Consider the following 19,797-nt stretch of genomic DNA (forward strand, 5'->3'; position numbering starts at 1 on the left):
GCACACCTATCCTTGGCCAGTTTCACCCATTCCTCTTTGCAGCACCTCTCAAGCTCCATCAGGTTGGATGGGAAGCGTCGGTGCACAGCCATTTTAAGATCTCTCCAGAGATGTTCAATCGGATTCAAGTCTGGGCTCTGGCTGGGCCACTCAAGGACATTCACAGAGTTGTCCTGAAGCCACTCCTTTGATATCTTGGCTGTGTGCTTATGGTCGTTGTCCTGCTGAATGATGAACCGTCGCCCCAGTCTGAGGTCAGGAGCGCTCTGGAGAAGGTTTTCATCCAGGACGTCCCTGTACATTGCTGCAGTCATCTTTCCCTTTATCCTGACTAGTCTCCCAGTTCGTACCGCTGAAAAACATCCCAATGGCATGATGCTGCCACCACCATGCTTCACTGTAGGGATGGTATTGGCCTGGTGATGAGCGGTGCCTGGTTTCTTCCAAACGTGATGCCTGGCATTCACACCAAAGAGTTCAATCTTTGTCTCATCAGACCAGAGAATTTTGTTTCTCATGGTCTGAGAGTCCTTCAGGTGCCTTTTGGCAAACTCCAGGCGGGCTGCCATGTGCCTTTTACTAAGGAGTGGCTTCCATCTGGCCACTCTACCATACCTTCTAGAAGGTTCTCCTCTCTCCACAGAGGACCTCTGGAGCTCTGACAGAGTGACTATCGGGTTCTTGGTCACCTCCCTGACTAAGGCCCTTCTCCCCCAATCGCTCAGTTTAGATGGCCGGCCAGCTCTAGGAAGAGTCCCGGTGGTTTCGAACTTCTTCCAGTTACGGATGATGGAAGTCACTGTGCTCGTTGGGACCATCAAAGCAGCAGAAATTTTTCTGTAACATTCCCCAGATTTGTGCCTCGAGACAATCCTGTCTCGGAGGTCTACAGACAATTCCTTTGACTTCATGCTTGGTTTGTGCGTTGACATGAATTGTAAACTGTGGGACCTTCTATAGACAGGTGTGTGCCTTTCCAAATCATGTCCAATCAACTGAATTTACCACAGGTGGACTCAAATTAAGCTGCAGAAACATCTCAAGGATGATCAGAGGAAACAGGATGCACCTGAGCTCAATTTGGAGCTTCATGGCAAAGGCTGTGAATACTTATGTACATGTGCTTTCTCAGTTTTTTTATTTTTAATAAATTTGCAAAAGCCTCAAGTAAACTTTTTTCACGTTGTCATTATGGGGTGCTGCGTATAGAATTCTGAGGAATAAAATGAATTTAATCCATTTTGGAATAAGGCTGTAACATAACAAAATGTGGAAAAAGTGATGTGCTGTGAATACTTTCCGGATGCACTGTATGTGGTCCTTGGCTCCCACTCTAAATAACTGACAATATCTCTACATGTTGACTAAATATTCAACTTATTTTAAATATAGCCCTTTTTGAGTTCCTTGAAATACCTCTTAAAATTTTGTATCCCGATACCATGGGTCACAGAATGTATAAAAACATAGTACCGTAAAGACATTCATTCAATCATATTAATAATGCTGAACCTTCCAGCTTATTCAATAAGATTCTAGATAAAAAACTAACAGAAAAAAGTTATAAATATCATCATATTTGAAATAATAAATTAGAAAAACAACTTCATACCCAAGCCTTTAATTGCATTGTTCAATTCTTTGGCATCTGCTTCTGCATTGAAGCTTGGGAAATCCTTGATGGTACCTCTCTGGCCAGCCTTAAAAAAATAGTGAATACAAAAAAAAGCAAGTAATTAAAAGCCTAATAATGATATCACACATGCAAATCAAGACAACTAAATCACTTCAGTCTAAGAAACTTGATATTGAGTATATACTGTATATTATTCCATCCATCATCCAACCCGCTATATCCTAACTACAGGGTCACGGGGGTCTGCTGGAGCCAATCCCAGCCAACACAGGGCACAAGGCAGGAAACAAACCCCGGGCAGGGTGCCAGCCCACCGCAGGGCACACACACCCACACACCAAGCACACACTAGGTACAATTTAGGATCGCCAATGCACCTAACCTGCATGTCTTTGGACTGTGGGAGGAAACCCACACAAACACGGGGAGAACATGCAAACTCCACGCAGGGAGGACCCAGGAAGCAAACCCGGGTCTCCTAACTGCGAGGCAGCAGCGCTACCCACTGCGCCACCAAAGTAAGGTCTTTAAAAGAACAGAGGCACATAGAAGATAGTTATATATACAAGGGGCGTTCAGAAAGTTTCCAGACTTTTTTTTTAACTCTATTTAAGAATTTCAAAAACAAATTTATCATTTTTCTACATAGTCACCTTCGTTTCCTATGCAATTTTTTCCAGCGTCGTACCAATTTTTTAATGCCCAATTACTACTTCTCCTGTCTTCACCGTTTCCAACGAAAATTGAAAAGTGAGGAAACTTTTTGAACATCCCTGGTATACAAAAATTATAAATAGTTAAAATTTTAACTTAAATGAATAGGATGGGTGGTGCCATGGTGAAGTGGTTCTGTCACAGGTCCCGTGTTCAGAGTATAAATTCATTAAATGTTAAAAATATTTCTACAGTTCTTTATAAGTTTATTCCAAATACAGTAATCCCTCCTCGATCGCGGGGGTTGCATTCCAGAACCCCACGCAATAGTTGAAAATCCGCGAAGTAGAAACCATATGTTTGTATGGTTATTTTTATATATTTTAAGCTCTTAGAAACTCTCCCACACTGTTTATAAATATTCTCTGCACAGTTATACGGTAAACCCTCATTTATCACGGTTAATCTGCTCCAGACAGATAAATGAATTTCCACGAAGTAGGATTCTTTATTTATAAATCTAATATTTTCACAGTTGGAGCATAGAAAACCTGTTTACGACCTTCTAAATATGTTTTTTTAACATTATTAGAGCCCTCTAGACATGAAATAACACCCTTTAGTCAAACGTTTAAACTGTGCTCCATGACAAGACAGAGGTGACAGTTCTTTCTCACAATTAAAAGAATGCAAAGATATCTTCCTCTTCAAAGGAGTGCCATCAGGAGCAGAGAATGTCAGAGAGAGAGAGAAAAATAAACAAGCAAAAATCAATAGGGCTGTTGGGCTTTTAAGTACACGAAGCACCGGCGATAAAGTGGCCGCAATGAAGGGATCAATGTGAAGGTAGTCTTTCAGCATTTTTTAGAGGAGCGTCGTATCTTCTAAGCAAACAGCTCCTCTGCTCACACCCCCTCCGTCAGGAGCAGAGAATGTCAGAGAGAGTGAGAGAGACAGAGAAAAGCAAACAATCGGGCTGTTAGAGCTTTTAAGTGTGCGAAGCACCACGCGGGAAGCATATCGTATATCATTGAGGAGTTTTATTTAATACGTAATACGTGCTCTGATTGGGTAGCTTCTCAGCAATCTGCCAATAGCATCCCTTATATGAAATCAACTGGGCAAACAAACTGAGGAAGCATGTACCATAAATTAAAGACTCATTGTCCGCAGAAATCCGCGAACCAGCGAAAAATCCGTGCTATATATTTAGATATGCTTACATTTAAAATCCGCGATGGCGTGAAGCCACGAAAGTTGAAGCGCGATATAGCGAGGGATCACTGTACTCTGGTTTTCAATCACATGCCAAAAGATATTTAGGTTAGCAAATCCAAATGGGTGTGCCCAACGTGTGTGTCTCAGATTTTGTAACGGTTTGGTACCTAGTACATAGTTTGACTTTTCTCTGATTGAGATATTTTCTATGATAAGGCCTTGCCTCAATTCTATATTGGAACAAGTGGATTGAAAACAAATGACTAAAAGAAATAAGCAATCAGAAAATAACATAAGCTGTTGAATTTAATGGCATGTTCTCATAAAAAAATGTTAAGCTCTTACTGTTTGGCTTTTTTTCAAGCCAGTCATGGGCATACTTAATATGCAACAATAGTGAATCCAGTATATACTTCCAGGGTCAGTCAGAAGCTTTACAGGACAAGTGAGCATTCACATGACTTAGATATTGGAATATAACAGCGGACTGCAGTGTTTTTAGTTTTACTGCTTTCTATGCTTGTCTTTTCACAGCTTTCGCAACAGTAAAAGCCATTACAAATCAATTTTGCAAAGAAGTAAACAACAGTGCCACACTGTACGCAGGCTGTTTCTAACCATCTAAGGCCTCTAAGCAGAACACCTACAGTATTTTGGAGCCCCAAAGCTGGTGCGTGAGTGAGAATTGCCTGCTCCCCTCCCCTCAGCCCACTGAATGTCTCTTGGATTTGCGCAAATAAATCGGCACCACAAGTGAATGACAGAAGTCGCAAAATCAACAGGAATGTTTAACCAAATTATAGAAAAGAATAACAATATATAAAAAATATTTGAAATGCTTTAGAAACAGTCAAACAAACCAAAATATTATTGGCTGTGTTTAGTTGGATGTTAATGAGCTGTTGGGTTAAATGGCAATTACTATTTTCCTTTGGTAGTATGTCTGCATCAATGTTTCATTTATATTACACTCACCATATCAAATTCCATGTAAATAATGCTGTTTGGGCGATATTTATTGATTTCTTTCAAAATCAGCTCTTAAAATTGTGAAAGTGTGCATTTTATGGATTTTAAATAGTTAAATGCACTGTACTTTCTAATGCAATTTTTTCTTAATATTTTACTACTAGTGAGCTTCGCCCCCTGCTTGCTTCGCTCGCCAACCCCCACGGTCTGCGCTATGTGCCAGTCACTTCGCGTCTCTGTCGCTCATGTATGTGGGTTTCACTTTCACTAAACAACAAATCTTTTAATTCTCGTGGATACGCCTCTTCATTGGGAAGAAAGACTACTTTTCCCTGATGGCAACACAAATTAGACGAATTAGATCTACATGTCTCCGACTTAAAGTTTAAATCTGAACAATATCTACATACTTTTATCATATCACCTTTGTTCATGTATTTGATCTGTTTTCACTGTTCCGTTATTTCACCGAGTAATAATTTCCGTTTGTTTGCACTAATGCGATCTTTAATATAATTTTTTTGAGACTTTGAATTTTAGTACTTTCATTATCTCTAACCTGCTCTCCCAACGTTTTTGAAACTCTTTACGACGTTTTACTTTGTCATCTACTCTTTGTCATTTACTTTCTGCCCCGGGCGTGGTTAAATCTCTTGGCACAAAGTCTTGTCTCGCAGAACATGAAATTATATCTGAAAAAGTCTTGTCGATTCCCAGGATTTTTTTTTATATAATAGAGAGAAATAAAACAGTAATGATAAAATACTAAGTCACTCACAATACAGTGTCCTTAAAAGGTTAAAATAATTTAATTTTAATGTGTTATATAATCTTGAAAAATCCAGCAATCTTTTTACACAGTCTGAAGGAGCTGTCAGTTTTTACTTAAAAGTTATTAGGCAGTCCAATTTTCTGCCATCTCAAAATTATTTGCTGCGTAAACAATTTGCTTTTCAAAAACTAAAACAGAGATGCCTGCAGTATAACATAGGTCTTCTCATGTGAATAATCAAAATATCATAGCTGGAGGTTCTACTATTTTTGCTACTATATACTTGCAATGTGATGTGTAAGTGCTGGCACATTCTGTGTGGGGTGAGGGCCTCCAAGCAGATCCCTAGCTGACTAATGCCGTGAAATAGTCCAGACTCCACCCTTAACCAAATAACTAAACTGAATGCGGGGACTATTCTGTATTATTATAATCTTCCATAAACCATAGGGAAACTTAACATGAAGGCTTCATCATTGCCCTCCTTAAAAATAAACAAAAAAACCAGAACAAATGCATGCATTAAAGTAAATTGTATTTGGAAAGTAAACACTGAAAACAATCCGAGCTGTAGTGTGGCTTATACAAGGATTTAGGTCATTAAACAAATTCAACATTTTAACTTGAGATACTTTAAAGTGTAATTTAGCACTGATACCTTATACACTAAACCAATTCAATGAAAAGACAGATGTATAAAGATGTATTTAAATGAAATTAACACATTGTTATTTAAATCATTTGTTCTAGGAATACTATAGTAAATCAATTCCAACGTACAAAAAATGTTATGCTGTAAAACAGCTTGGGTGAATTCTGCCTGTAATAGCAATTATATACATGTATAAAAATGTATTCCAGTCTATTTCTGAAAAATCTTTACAATTATGTTTTAAATAATGCAATACAACAAACCTTTTCACATAGATTCCAAATGAAATTATTCTATTTTTTCCACTGAGTATGGCAGCTAGACTCTGGGAGTGGGCTTTTAGCAGAACATTCTTTAGATTCTACAGTATATTTTCTCTGTGCCAGTCAATACAAGGTGGGGCTTTATACAGTGACCTATTATTTGCTTCTGTATAGTTTTTAGACTTTTTGCAAATCTCTTCACATGGAGTTTCCTATTAAAGGATATATATGGAAAAATAAAAAATTACCATTGGACAGACTTGCTAGATACTAACATTCATTAGCTATGCAAATACTGTACATGGTTAGGGCTGCAATGATTAGTCGACATAATCGACGACATCGACTACAGAAAATCGTTGACGTGGATTTTTTATTGTAGACGTGTCATAAACAGAACCTTCAATAGAGGCTCCAGTCACAAAGAACCACTTTGGTTTTTGTAACTGCAATGCACTACATGAACGTCTGGGGGCAGTATCTTTTGTTATTGTTTGTCAAGACTGCACTCAGTCCTACCAACGAAGAAGAACGTCTGAGGAGAATAAGAATGTAGAGGAAAATAAATGTGGTTGCAATGGTGAGTCGGATAGAGGAGGAGGAAGGTGATGGAAAAAAATTGAGAAAGAAACTTTCTAAAGTGTGGGAGCACTTCACTGAAAAAGAAAAAAAGTTGAATGCAGATTATGCAAAGCAGAGCTTTCTTTTCACGGCAGCACCACCGCAATGCATGAGCATCTGAAATGCAAGCATCCTGGAGCTGTGATGCCGCCGTCTGTTGAGAGGTAAGTTTTAGTGAGTAAAGTTAGTGTCACGTGTTAACGTTGATGTTTGTACTATGTGTATATCAAGGTTTAGACAATGATGGTTAACCCTTACACCGACACATACTTAGGGGTTAATGCACCCCTGGACACCAAATACTTTTTAGCTGCACTTTTTAAGTAAACGTCACAATTCACCAAGTAAATGTGAAATTTTAATGGAACACATTGTTTTTCATGCAAAGAGCATCACAATTACTACAAACACTGATCATTTTACACACTGCAAATGAACTGTAAAAACTATAAAAAAAAAAAAAACTACTGCAACAATCTATTATTATATGTTCAAGGTGCAACTGAAGCCATTGATGAAATTAAATAAATCACAAACCAACTGCGCTTGAACTGGCTGCACGCAACATCACAGAGGTAAATGCTGATGATTACAGGCTCGTCTAGTGCAGCAGCTGAATCCCAGAGGCAGTGAGGCTGCTGGGACCGGCAGTGGTCATGAGCCGGCTGCTCAACGAATATACGCAATAACTGATCAGCTCTGGCATGCTGCCAAATTGCTCTGTGAAGCAAATATAGCCAGAATGTACATCACCAAATATACTCATCCCCTGCATGCTGGCAAATTGCACTGAGAAACAACTTTAGCCGGTTGCAGAGTTCAATGAATGAATGTCGCAGAATGTATGTCGCCGCATATACTCAGCTTCGGGGTGCTTCCAAATTGCACTGGAAACCGACTCTAGGCGGTTGTGGTGGTTTAAGGGTTAAGTGCATATAACTTCAGTTATGTTTAATAATGTGTTTGGATCTATAGTAAACGAGTGAATAGGAGTAGCTAAGCTGTCCTAGTTTTTTTTTTTTTCTTTTTTCGTATAATATTTGAGTTCATATGAATAGTAAACCATCTCTAACTAACGTTAGGTAACTTATGTTTTGGAGTATATCAGTAATTAGCTTGTTACTTATTTTAGTCCGTCATTTTTTTATTTTGGCATAATATAGTACATGATGTGATAAACTACAACACTTTTCCTTCAGAGTGCAATGATTAAAACATCTTTCTCTGTCTGCAAAATCATTCTTGTGTATTCCTGCTACCTCTGAGCATCTCTTCTCAGCAGCTGGGAACATTGTCTCAAAGAAAATAGCCAGCCTCAAACCAGAGCATTTCGAAATGCTAATGTTCCTGCACTGCAATCAGGAATATATGAACTGAATCTTTTATAAACTACATTATTGTTTTATTTTGTATTTGTATTGAAGCTTTATTTAAACTTTTGGACTTTAAGACACACCAGTGGCCATTTTTGGTTAAGTTAAATGCACTTTTTTTGTTTAAAGACTATGTGCAGTTTAGTTTGTATTGTTTAATGTATTTCACACTAATATAAAACATTGATTATTTTCAAATTCATATGTCTCACTGGTTGTTATTTTAATTTGATTATTATTAATTTTAATCGTGTTAATGCAGAGACATCAGGGTGACATTCACAGGTGGACATGAATCTGCTAGCACATCTAAGGACTACACACATCATGTACAGTACGCTAAACTGAGTATCAGTGTGAGACTTCAGGTGGTGGGGAGCCTTCTGTCTCACAGGGTCTTCCAAACATACAGTTTTCAAAACAGCTAAATAAAAACAGGATAGTGTCAGATGGGAGACTACACTAGAGTGCTGTAACCCGTTTCTGACCCTAATATGTGCCCAAACTTTACACCACCTGTTACAGACTAAAATCAAAGGCTTCTTCTTTTTGGGTGCATACAGCATTAGCACACGCTGTCAGATCTAAATAGGAGTGTGGCGAATTGCTTGCGTACTGAATTGACTTTAGCAGCAGGTGGAAGTCCCACTATACTTTAAGGTGCCAAGCAGAGTGCAGCAGTCTATTAGCCACATTTACACTGCTTGTACAGCACTTAAAAAAAGAACAAATATAGGTGTGACTGACTACTTACCAACACAGATGCCATCCTTCGAGTTTACTGCTTTGAACAGCAACAATCTGGAAATGAAATAAAACAGAAGACTTAACCATGGAGCAGTACTGACTGTTGCATTTACAAAGAGCAGAACAGCTGTCTCTTGGATTATTACACCATTGGTAAAACACAACGGAAATGGTTGCTTAATTCTGTATGCAAAGACTACAAAATTATCCCGTAGTTTAAAACCAAAGTAAAAAATGCGCCATGACTAGGATTTACCAAACACTCTGAGATATTAATAAACTCTGCTGATGCTTTTATCGAATAGGCTTAACAACTTCTCATGGTCCTATTCTGGGGGGCTGGTGGTAGCCTGTTGGTTTAAAGTCTGAACCTGTCCTGTGTTAATATTGAAATCAATAATTATTTAGATAAGATGCAGCTTTTAATTAAATATGCTGTGTAAAAGGGACTGCAAACCTTATGAGGGAAGGTTAGCATTGTTTTTGAATGTGTGCATTTAAACAGTAGTTTGACATGCAAGTTCTCTTTATACAAAAGGTATCATCTGCATGCATATTTATGAATAGTCAAGAGGACGAATTGGAAATATGCAAATATAATGCAAAATGCTAATATAGTGCATAACTATTGGACTATACAAGCTTTAAAATAACATGTGTATGTGTGTTTGCAAGAAGATATGAAATAAGTGCTTGGGACCTGTGCTAGTTAGCACATTATTGGACATGAGTCTCTGACAAGTTGCAAAATCACTGAAAAATTATCAATTGCCCAACTTCAGCTGATGCAATTTTTAGGCAGTTTACCAGTAGTTTCCCCAAAAGAATTACCTCATCAAATGACACTTTATAAAAGAAAGGTTTCAAGAGTACTTGAAGACACAGAGTTTGATATGAGAGAGACAGACAGCATAGAAGATATGCGAGAGACTCAGTGTTTTGGCGACATGAGAAAGTTAATTTTGTGTAAGACAATGTTGAAAATGAAAGGAAAAAAAACGGATTTTCTGTGTGCACAAGAAAGTCTAAAATGTCATGAGCACACAAACGTTTCCTATGCACATGTGAAAATATCTTCAGAACACAGGATATTTTCTCATGCACATGAGAAATAAGTTTTTTTGTTTTTTTTTAAACTCGTATTACTTCATTCAGAGTATTCAGAGGAAAAACATTGCACAATGGTGTGTACTTTTAAAGAATGCTGGATTAAGATGAAAAGACTCTGTGTACACAGAAATCTCCACTTCTTATGCTCAAGGTGAACCACCTGATGCAAAGCTAGCTCTATGGACAATGACTTAAATAGTTCAGGTTGTTCATATTTTCATTCGTTTTAACTCTGAGTGTTTGATATACCTTGTTTCTCTGAAAATAAACATAGGTTTAGGTGAACTAAAGTTTGTGATTTCACTGAAAAGTCCTTGTGGTTAATGGACACTAGTAATTGCCAAGGGGTTAGGGGATGTTCTTATCTAACCCAGGTCCTGCTGGGAAATGGGAAATATCCTTGTTAGTTCTTTCAGTGTTGGAAATCTGGAAGCAGACTGTAAGCTGTGCTATTGCTGAGGCTTCCAGGGGTCAGTATTGCAAGGCATACATGTAAAACAAGGTTAATAAGCTAATCTACAGTATAAGGTTATTTCTTCCTGTTCACCAATTAAAAAAAAACCTAGGAGGCTAGTATAGTGCCTTTTGTGCCAAAATGACGTTTTATCATTGAAACTATCTCCTCAGTTAAACACACAATGTGCCACAATCCCTGATACCACAAGCAACAGCCCTGCAGGACTCCCCATCCAACCTCACCAAGGCTTCATGTATAAATGGTGTGTATGCTCAAAAATGTTGCGTACATCCATTTCCATGCTCACTTCAAGATGTATAAATATAAAAACTACACTTGGCATAAAGACACACACATTTTTCTGGCAGGGTCCCTCCTTGTGTATACACTATTTTGCTCGGTTTTGCAAACTGGTGGACAACCAGAGTCAAAGCAGTGCTACGGTTTCTGTGGTCTGCTTTTCTTTTTTAGATTCACATCTATGATGTGGATTTTATCAAATGTACCAAAATTAATTGCATATCGTTTACAAATTTAATTCACTTGATTGTGATCATTTTAAAACAATATAATGGTGTATGTAATGGCCAAACTATTCCAACTACCATGGCTGCTTAGGCTCTGTTAGAAAACATTGTAAATGAAGAATTAGAAGAGAGTATGCATTTACAGATGATTAAGACTGGCTTCTAAGTCAATTTTGATTTCTAAGAGCTACCCTCTTGGAGCTGTGTGATGAACTGGCGACAGCTTTACAAAGGCAGGAAATTTTCAATGTGAACTTGTTGACCGATCGGGCATTTCACAGACATCACTGAGTTGTGCCTTACCAGCTGTATAGGATGGTATTATCTACTTATCATCCAGATAGATAAGATTTCCTTACACTGTGGTTGAACTGGCAAACATAAAAGCACAATCCGCACCAACGTCCAGTTTTCCAAATGTAATCGGATCAGTCAACTGCATGCACATTGCTACTGCAACAATGCTGGAAAAGTTACATCAGCCAGGGAAGAATCCCCAAAAGAATGAGCTGGCATTATATCACATATAGCTGGAGAACCTATAAGGCAAGCGTTCCTTTTAAGGATCGGAGACACTTCAAAATAAAGAGCATAGAATCAATCTGTTGTGGTGCTCAGTGCTAACTTTACAATATAAAAACACCTTCAGAGAATTGCTTATGTAAATAGAAAGCATTTTCACTCTAATAATGTGCTGCTCTATAGTGCACATAAAGTGTGTTGCAGTGTGCAAGCATGTACCTGAAGAGATGCGCTATGATGAACCTGCCCATATGCACCAAAATTATCAGCCAAGTCTGACAGTGTTGCAACTTCATTTGAATAATAATAATAATTCTTTGCATTTATATAGTGCTTTTCTTGCTACTCAAAGCGCTCAGCAATTGTAGGTTAAGGGCCTTGCTCAAGGGCCCAAAAGAGCAGTCCCTTTTGGCATTTACGGGATTTGAACTGACAACCTTCCCATTGCCAGTGCAGATCCCTGGCCTCAGAGCCACCACTCCGCCTATGTAATTAACTGAATGTAAAAACAGGTAATCAGATGCATCATTTATTTTTTAACCAATTCATTTAATTTGTGGTCAATATCACATAGTACAGCCCTGTAGCTCATTGGCTACACTTCTTACAGCATTCACTTTTGCATTTTGTGACTCCAGAACAGTGACCATCAGCACACAGCCAGATGGTATCCCAGCAGTTTCTGAGGCAGAGGAGTGTGTGTAGGAAGTGCCCAAACACATGCCCGGCCCAGCAGCACCATCCCAGCCTGAGCATCACATAGGGGTCAGCTTTTATAATATTGTCTGAAACAGAATAAACAGATGGTGGGCTGCAACTCGCTTTTTCACGTCGACTGTGATATCTGACCACTTCTTTTTTCTTTCCGGCACTGTGTGACATTCTGAACTTGAACTTTTGAGTGTCACTGTGACACTTTTGTTGCTTATACCACTGCATAAGCCAACAAACAGTATGTTTATCTTGCGTGCACTTCGCACTCGCTGAAATTCTTCTTTATCCTGTGCCATTTCCATTGTTTTGTAACCAAACACTGAATGGAAGGTGATATTTATATTGATTTGCATATTAGAATATGTGAAATTCTGGGATGAGTCGGGGTGAGGCTGTATGCGCAAGCAAATGTATTAAATTTTACATTTGTTGGGATTTGTGAAGAAGTATGTGGAACTTGGCATACTCACAGATTTATACATCTGTATTTTTTTTGTGCGTATGCACATTTCCATTTTTGTCTGTATATCATGTTTTAGTGTGAATTCTATGCACACCATTATAAACTAGGCCCCAGGTGAGTAAGAAACCCATAGTTAATTTTTCATAATTCATATTCTCTGATATAATGATTCTATAACAATGCAAACCTATATCTTACCTCCACGTTAACACTGCTCCATGATAAAACGGCTCCAAAGAACTAGTGGGGCCCTACACAGCTACACAGACCATATAGGCTATGACTATTACTGCACAGTTGTGCACAATGCATTGCACACCAACAATAGCTATAAAAAGTATGCAAACCACTAACTACAAACGGAGGCCACCACAGAAAGAAAAAATTTACAAAATAAAAAAAATAAAAATATTCTCTTTCTTACCTGGAAGTACTAGATTCCTTATTCTATGTCTGATGGATTTATTATCCAAAAGTGATTATTGAAGTGTGCAAGTTTTTAAACTGTGTGGGTTGGCATAGGCAGAATAATGTGTGTAAATGGTCAGATCTTGTTTATTTTAAACTGAATTAATAAGACTTGTGGTTAAAAGTAGTGCGACAAAATTTCAGCAGCAAGATGCTATATGCAAAAACATGCAAAAAGCAACATCTGCATAGTTTACTACAAGGGCAAATTATCAATGTCTAAAACTCAGAACAAGTAAAGATTAAGTTGAGATACCTAAATTGGAGCTGGTATGCAGAGCATTCCTGAGAAATATGGGCCAAATGATCACACTATCATTGCAGAGATTTGATGTTTAAATGGCAAAGGACAAGTAATGAGATACATAAACTTGACTCGGCTGCAATTACATGGCACTGAAATTTCAGAACAAGGATTTAATGCTTTTGCTGTATTGTTGATTGGTATCTAAAAAACTAACTGTAATTAATCCCGAAGATACAACTTATGTCAACATATGTGCTGAGGGACTAAATTGCACTCTGCTTGTTTAATCGAACAGCTTCAACAAAGAGCAAGATACAGCAATGGAAAAGTGCTATGGAAATAGATTATAGTAACCTCCCCAAACATTTTCCACTTCTACTAAGATATTCTCCAGGGCTTTCTTCTCCCTGTATCATTTTCTTATCATGTTTCTCACAAAACTTGTGAAGCATTTCATTTGTCCACATCATGAATTTAATTCATTCTACAGAATTGTAATGTGTGCATATGGCTAAATATACTTTCAAAATATGGAAAATGTAAATACAGCTGTCCATATTTAAAATAAATTTAAAAAATGTTAACATTCTGACAGCAGTATTAGAATTATTTCTACATTTTTTTCACTGTTTGTTTTTCTTTAAATTATGTAGTTTAACGATGCTCTTCTGATGTTGTCCGTTCAACTGTTGCTATGGGAAAGCACAAAGATCATTGCATCCATGTATCTGTTATGTGTTTCTTCTATTTCCGAACACCGACCTGTCTCCATTCTTTTTTCTTTTTATATTATAGTCTCTTTTTATTGTTGGTGTGTTTACAAAGACTGATGGAGATTCTGTAGTGAACACTTTTTTAAAACTTGCAAAGAAATGCTTTCTCAGCTTTCATGTTGCCCCTGCAATTCTAAAGCCAGTTCCTACTACAATATCAAAGATTCTACATGACTCTAACTACTCTTATCATTAGTAAAAACTGAACTGGCGTATGTTTTAAGCTAAAGTTGCAAGCAGCTTTAACTGAGGGCCATGAAGCCAGTGAAAACAATATACTGTACCTTCCCTCTTTCTGCTGCATTATGTTCTAATATCCCTATCTGATTGCATTGCAATAGCATTATTTATATGCTTCAGCTTCACTAGACAGACAGACAGATAGATAGATAGATACTTTATTAATCCCAAGGTGAAATTCAAATAATCCAGCAGCATCATACTGATACAAAAACAAACAAAAAAAAAAAAACCAATATTAAAAAAGTAATAAAAATGCATATAAAAGCAGACAATAACTTTGAATAATGTTAGCATTTACTCCCCCGGGCGGAATTGAAGAGTCGCATAATGTAGGGAAGGAATGATCTCCTCAGTCTGTCAGTGGAGCAAGATGGTGACAAAAGTCTGTCAGTGAAGCTGCTCCTCTGCCTGGAGATGACACTGTTCAGTGGATGCAGTGGATTCTTCATGATTGACAGGAGTTTGCTTAGTGGCCGTCACTCTGCCACAGATGTTAAACTGTCCAACTTTACTCCTACAATAGAGCCTGCCTTCTTAACAAGTTTGTCCAGGTGTGAGACATCCTTCTTTATGCTGCCTCCCCAGTAATAGCACTTCATACCATTACACAACTCACCCACAAGGATCTGTGTGGATCCAAAAGCAGGAAATCTTAATCCAACAGATTTAAAGGTAAAAGAATGTGTTGTTTTTTTTGGCAATGCCAGGCTTCTAGCCCCAGCTGTTACACCCTTTCTTCTGTGATGGCATGAGTGAGAATTGCCTAAAAATAGATGCAATTTTTAAATCCTGATCTAATATCACCGTTTGCCCATTAAATCCTCTGAAATAACTCGTTTCCCACATACATTTTTCCAATAATAAACATTTTACATTAGTTAACCATATCTTAATCTGTTTTGTTCTCTGGTAATTGGTGGGTTAATACTTATGTTAATATTATCCAATCCTCCATGATACTAGGGATGAATTCAAAATGTATCTCTAGTAATCAATATCTGTCTACAGGCAGCAGGCTTGCATGGTATACCGGTACTGGCAAACCTACATTTTAAAAGGGTACAATGCAAGCACTTTGGGATTTTCTCTCAATCCCCCACCTCCTGCGCATTACCTCAACACTCACTTTTGCAGTTACAGAAAAAAAGTTTTTTGTAGCATTTACTAAAAGAAAGTACTTGTTTCGATGTGATTGGAACTTCACAAGGGACTCACCGTCATTGCTTCCACAAGAGCGGGACTTCAAGGCTTCAAAAAGGAAGCAATGCGTAATGTGGCGTGATGGCATGGCATGATGGCATGACACACCAGGCGTCTCATTTGTAAAACTTGTGTGGATGGAAGCATGAAAATATGTACACATCAAACAAAAATCAAAATGTCATTTATAAAACCTTCTACTTAATTCACCCTTGATAAATCATAATCACCTTGTAAATATGCATACATGACCACGTTGATCAGGTGTTTTAAGGTGGATACCAATCACCAATTTCATATCACTTGATCGGACAATTCCAATATTTTTCTTCCCCAAAGTATCCCTTTAAAAAATGTTTTACACTACGGTCCAGGATAACCAGACACAAAGAAGCCTAATGTCCTGTATTAAAGTGTATTTTTATAATTAAAAGTATAAACCACTGCTCTTAATTGTTCATTTTTTATTAACAAAATGAAATTCTGCAGGCTTATTGTTCAAAAACAAAAAATCTAAAACAATGCTTAATTAAAAATGTAGTTTCACCAGTTCTCTAAAATCAAAAAGTGTGGGTGTGTGTGTGTATATATAAATAATTAAATAACACAATCTGGACTGGCATTTTCAGAATCAGTACATGGGGGAGGGTGGGGGGAGACAGCTGACAGACTGCTACCTAGTGCAGCTCCATCAATGCTCCTCCATCTGCTAAGGTCCACTGGCCTGGGAGAGCACAGGCCGGTAAAGTTTCTTGCTCATGAAGTTGGAAACAAGTCTGGTAGATCGCCTTGTCACTGACACCAGGTGAGCTGCAAAGCAGGGTCTGTGGTAAAACTGCAAAGGCAAAAGGTGAGGACGATTGCAGAGGTATTACAAAGTAGCAATGGAGGGAGACTCTTAAAGCTGAGATCCGGACCTGGAATGGTGTCTGCAGTATCAGTTCAGTAAGGGAAACAGCCAAGAGACCGGTACACCTGCCTCACTTGTAATCGACAGATCGCCGCACAGAAGTGCTATGTTTAAAACCACTACCACACTGCATGGAACTCAACATCCCTGCTGTGCCATCTGACAATGCAGCACTAAATATTCATGCTGCACCTCCTAGCAGAAAAGTGACTGAGACCCCTGCTGATCGGTACTGGCCACATGACCACAGCAGAAACAATTATCACCCAGACAATTTATGAAGTTGGAAGTGGTCGCTGGCGACAATAACTTTGAAGGGAGGGGTGTGTAATGACACCGATAAGCTGCCTCTGACAAGGATGACTTCCCCACAATATGCCCTGGCATTACATCTTACAAATGAACAGCTTCAAGGCCAGCGGCAGGTGCACCTGTACAAATGGCGATCCTGCAATGAATTTTATCTAGTGCAGCAATGGCATTTAGTCTTTTTAAAGGAGACATACAAACAGCAGAGGATCTATTCTGGCGCATGGTGCCACAGTATTGTTGTTTTCTTATATGTTTAAATACATTAAATTAACTAAATAAATATTTCCATGTTAAATTGTTTTAGAACATGAATACATTTTAATTAAATTGCTTTTAAATTATGTACTTAAATATGACATGATGGAAACATCTAAATATGTTTTTATTGCAGATCATAATTAAAACAAGTTATGAGTTTAGATTTTGCAGACCTGTGTTATTTGCTAAATGTTGACCGATTTGTGGAAAACTTACATTGTTCTCATCAAGAAAGACGCCATGTAAATTTGTCATTCTATTCTTATTTGCTCAAAGCATTTCAGTATTGTCAGTTATGATTTCATATAGCCATGGGTGGCAATATTTTTTAATTTGCTATTGCTTACTCAGTTGTACATATAGGTTTTTAAGAGTGTTTTAACGCTAAAGATTTTGACAGAGAGTTCTCATTGCCGTTCACTAATAGGATTTGACTGCAGGGTGAGGGTTAAGCACTGCAGCAAAGAGAGTTCAGTCCTTTCGCAGGGGCCATTTACAGTTGGTGTTGTATCATGACTGTATAGGAGTGGGATTGTATGGAGTCTCCCTTTCGTGAACGGTCCTCTTGCAGACTCTGCACGAATTGGGTGGGCCTGGGGCCTCTACGGGGAAATGTGAGGTTGGAGCCGACGGAGTATTTGTCACGCCCAATGAAAGGGATGGGCATCTCTGCATCCTGCTAGTTGCCATTTTGCCGGAGGCGATTTTATTGCCATATATAACAGTGAGCTTTTCCTTGTCAGATAAAAGTGCGTTATTCTTTATCCTAAAGGCTTTTGTCTCTTCTCTGCGTTAAGAGTGAATAAATACTGCCCCTTTAATACATATATGTTTGAAACCGCAAACTTTGGCGAAGCAGTAGCATTTTATCCCGAAGATGCCGGGCTGGCGACCACCGAAGTACACGGAGCAAGCCCAAGCACACAGGGGAGAACGACTAACTAGCACCTGAACGGATGCATTTTAGGTTCACTAATTCAATTTGTTCTGAAATGTAGGAATACAGATGATGATTCAATGTTCTGTTCACTCACACTGAGCCGATTTGTTCTTCGAGTTACAGTACTTAGGGGGCGTTGGCTCCGTGACACGGCTACTTCTAAGCAGTCCTTATCCACTTGTTTAGAGGGGACACGATAAACGCGGACTTTCGTGCTCCATCTGTGCAGGCCCACGTGCGTACTTTCACGCTCTAACCGACAGGACGTCACTTTTAAGTCAGTGGGCCGTTTGACTTTCCGCTTGCGCGTGGAGGGCCTGCCCATAGCACGCTCAACTTTTTCACCTTGTGAGTAAAGACTTTCGTCGCGGTGAAGTTTAGACTGAATCGTGCAGTTGTATATCGGCTATGCAGTAGATATGAACTGTGCATTTTATAGATGAAAGCGGATAGGTGGTAGCAGCAGATCTGTCAAGAAGTAAAACTGTAATAGTAACGCGTATAGAACTGCTCTTACCTGTAGTTCCACGTAGCAGAATGACTCTGACGTATCTGTACGTTATTGCAGGAGCGTCTGTCTACTTAACGATGCGGAGGTTGCAACACCACACCTGCCGGAGGTTCTCCTTTTAGTCCAAGGCAGTTTCCGCGTGGCTTTAAGCGAGCAAACAGTTCGACTGTGGGGGCGGCGCGCGCGCAAATTGTATTAGAGCAGCAACATCCAAAGTATCCCAGTGCGTAGTGGACACACGAAAGAGCCGTCAGCCGTTATATATACAGTACTGACCACTATGTGAGGGCAGATGTCTAAGTCTAAAGACAACTTTATAGTGCTGCTGTTAATGGTAGGAGCACTGATTTTAACTCCTTCCCACTCAGCTTTGTGCGTCAACATATGAACAATGTGTCACGCATAACACAAGGGGAGAAAAGATGCTGAATTTGCGCTGCGGGAACCTTGAAAAAGCGTATCGATCGCTACAGAAGGGACCTGTTGGTACGCCTGACCACTATGCCTACTTACAACTCGAAACTGAAGCGATAAAAAGTGCATGTAACACAAGTAATCGAAGCGGACTATCTTCTGCTGAATGGCAGGTATTTATTAACCGTCACTCGATGGATGAATCTACTACAGTTGTTCCAAACTATGTTCGTTTTGGAGAAGAAATGTCAGTAGAGACAAACAAAAATGATCAACTCCGGTTTACAAAACAAATAAAAAGACAATTCAGGCAAAACAGAAAGTGACCTCTTGGGGACAGATAAGCAAATGCAAATGAATTCAAGTAACTGTTAAATAGCCCAAGCTAAATTTGACTATAAGAACAAAGGAGAACGATTGTTTTACAATAGAAAGATTTTCTGGTGCCTGGTTTTAACAGGAAATAAGATTCAGCAAAAATCATAGCTAAATACAACAGATGGAACTAAATGCAAATGCACCGAACCAGTTCTACTGCCTGTTTGATGATACAAGTCCAACAATTGATTATGACATAATTAGGGACTTGCAGAAATTAATTATTACAACCCCCTGGAAGCAGTGGCCCAGTACCTTTCAATGAAGGGGAGGTGAGAGAAGTTCTAAGGAAGGTGAAGCACAAAGCTCCTGGAAGTGATCTTATTGAAGGAAGGGTCCTTTTAAAGAATATTTTGGGGAGCTCTTAGGATTCTTGTGTCAGCTTTTTAGTTCCTCACTTAAACAGCACAGTGTGCCAGTTCCACAAAATAAATGATTATTGTCC

General features: G+C 38.7%; 1 protein-coding gene across 1 annotated transcript in view; it reads right to left on the minus strand.

Annotated features, from left to right (window-relative positions):
* The window catches only part of anxa3a (annexin A3a), a 36,935-nt gene extending 18,083 nt beyond the window's left edge, over window positions 1–18,852 (minus strand). The window contains exons 1-3 of the mRNA XM_039758540.1: window positions 18,567–18,852; window positions 8,913–8,959; window positions 1,613–1,700 (exon numbers count right to left, since the gene is read on the minus strand). Coding sequence (XP_039614474.1) covers window positions 1,613–1,700; window positions 8,913–8,927 — 103 coding nt within the window. The 5' untranslated portion in view covers window positions 8,928–8,959; window positions 18,567–18,852. The remainder of the gene's footprint in view (window positions 1–1,612; window positions 1,701–8,912; window positions 8,960–18,566) is intronic.
* Between the last annotated feature and the right edge of the window lie 945 nt (window positions 18,853–19,797).

The sequence above is a fragment of the Polypterus senegalus genome, chromosome 7 (assembly GCF_016835505.1).
Source record: "Polypterus senegalus isolate Bchr_013 chromosome 7, ASM1683550v1, whole genome shotgun sequence".
NCBI classification, from domain to species: Eukaryota; Metazoa; Chordata; class Cladistia; order Polypteriformes; family Polypteridae; genus Polypterus; species Polypterus senegalus.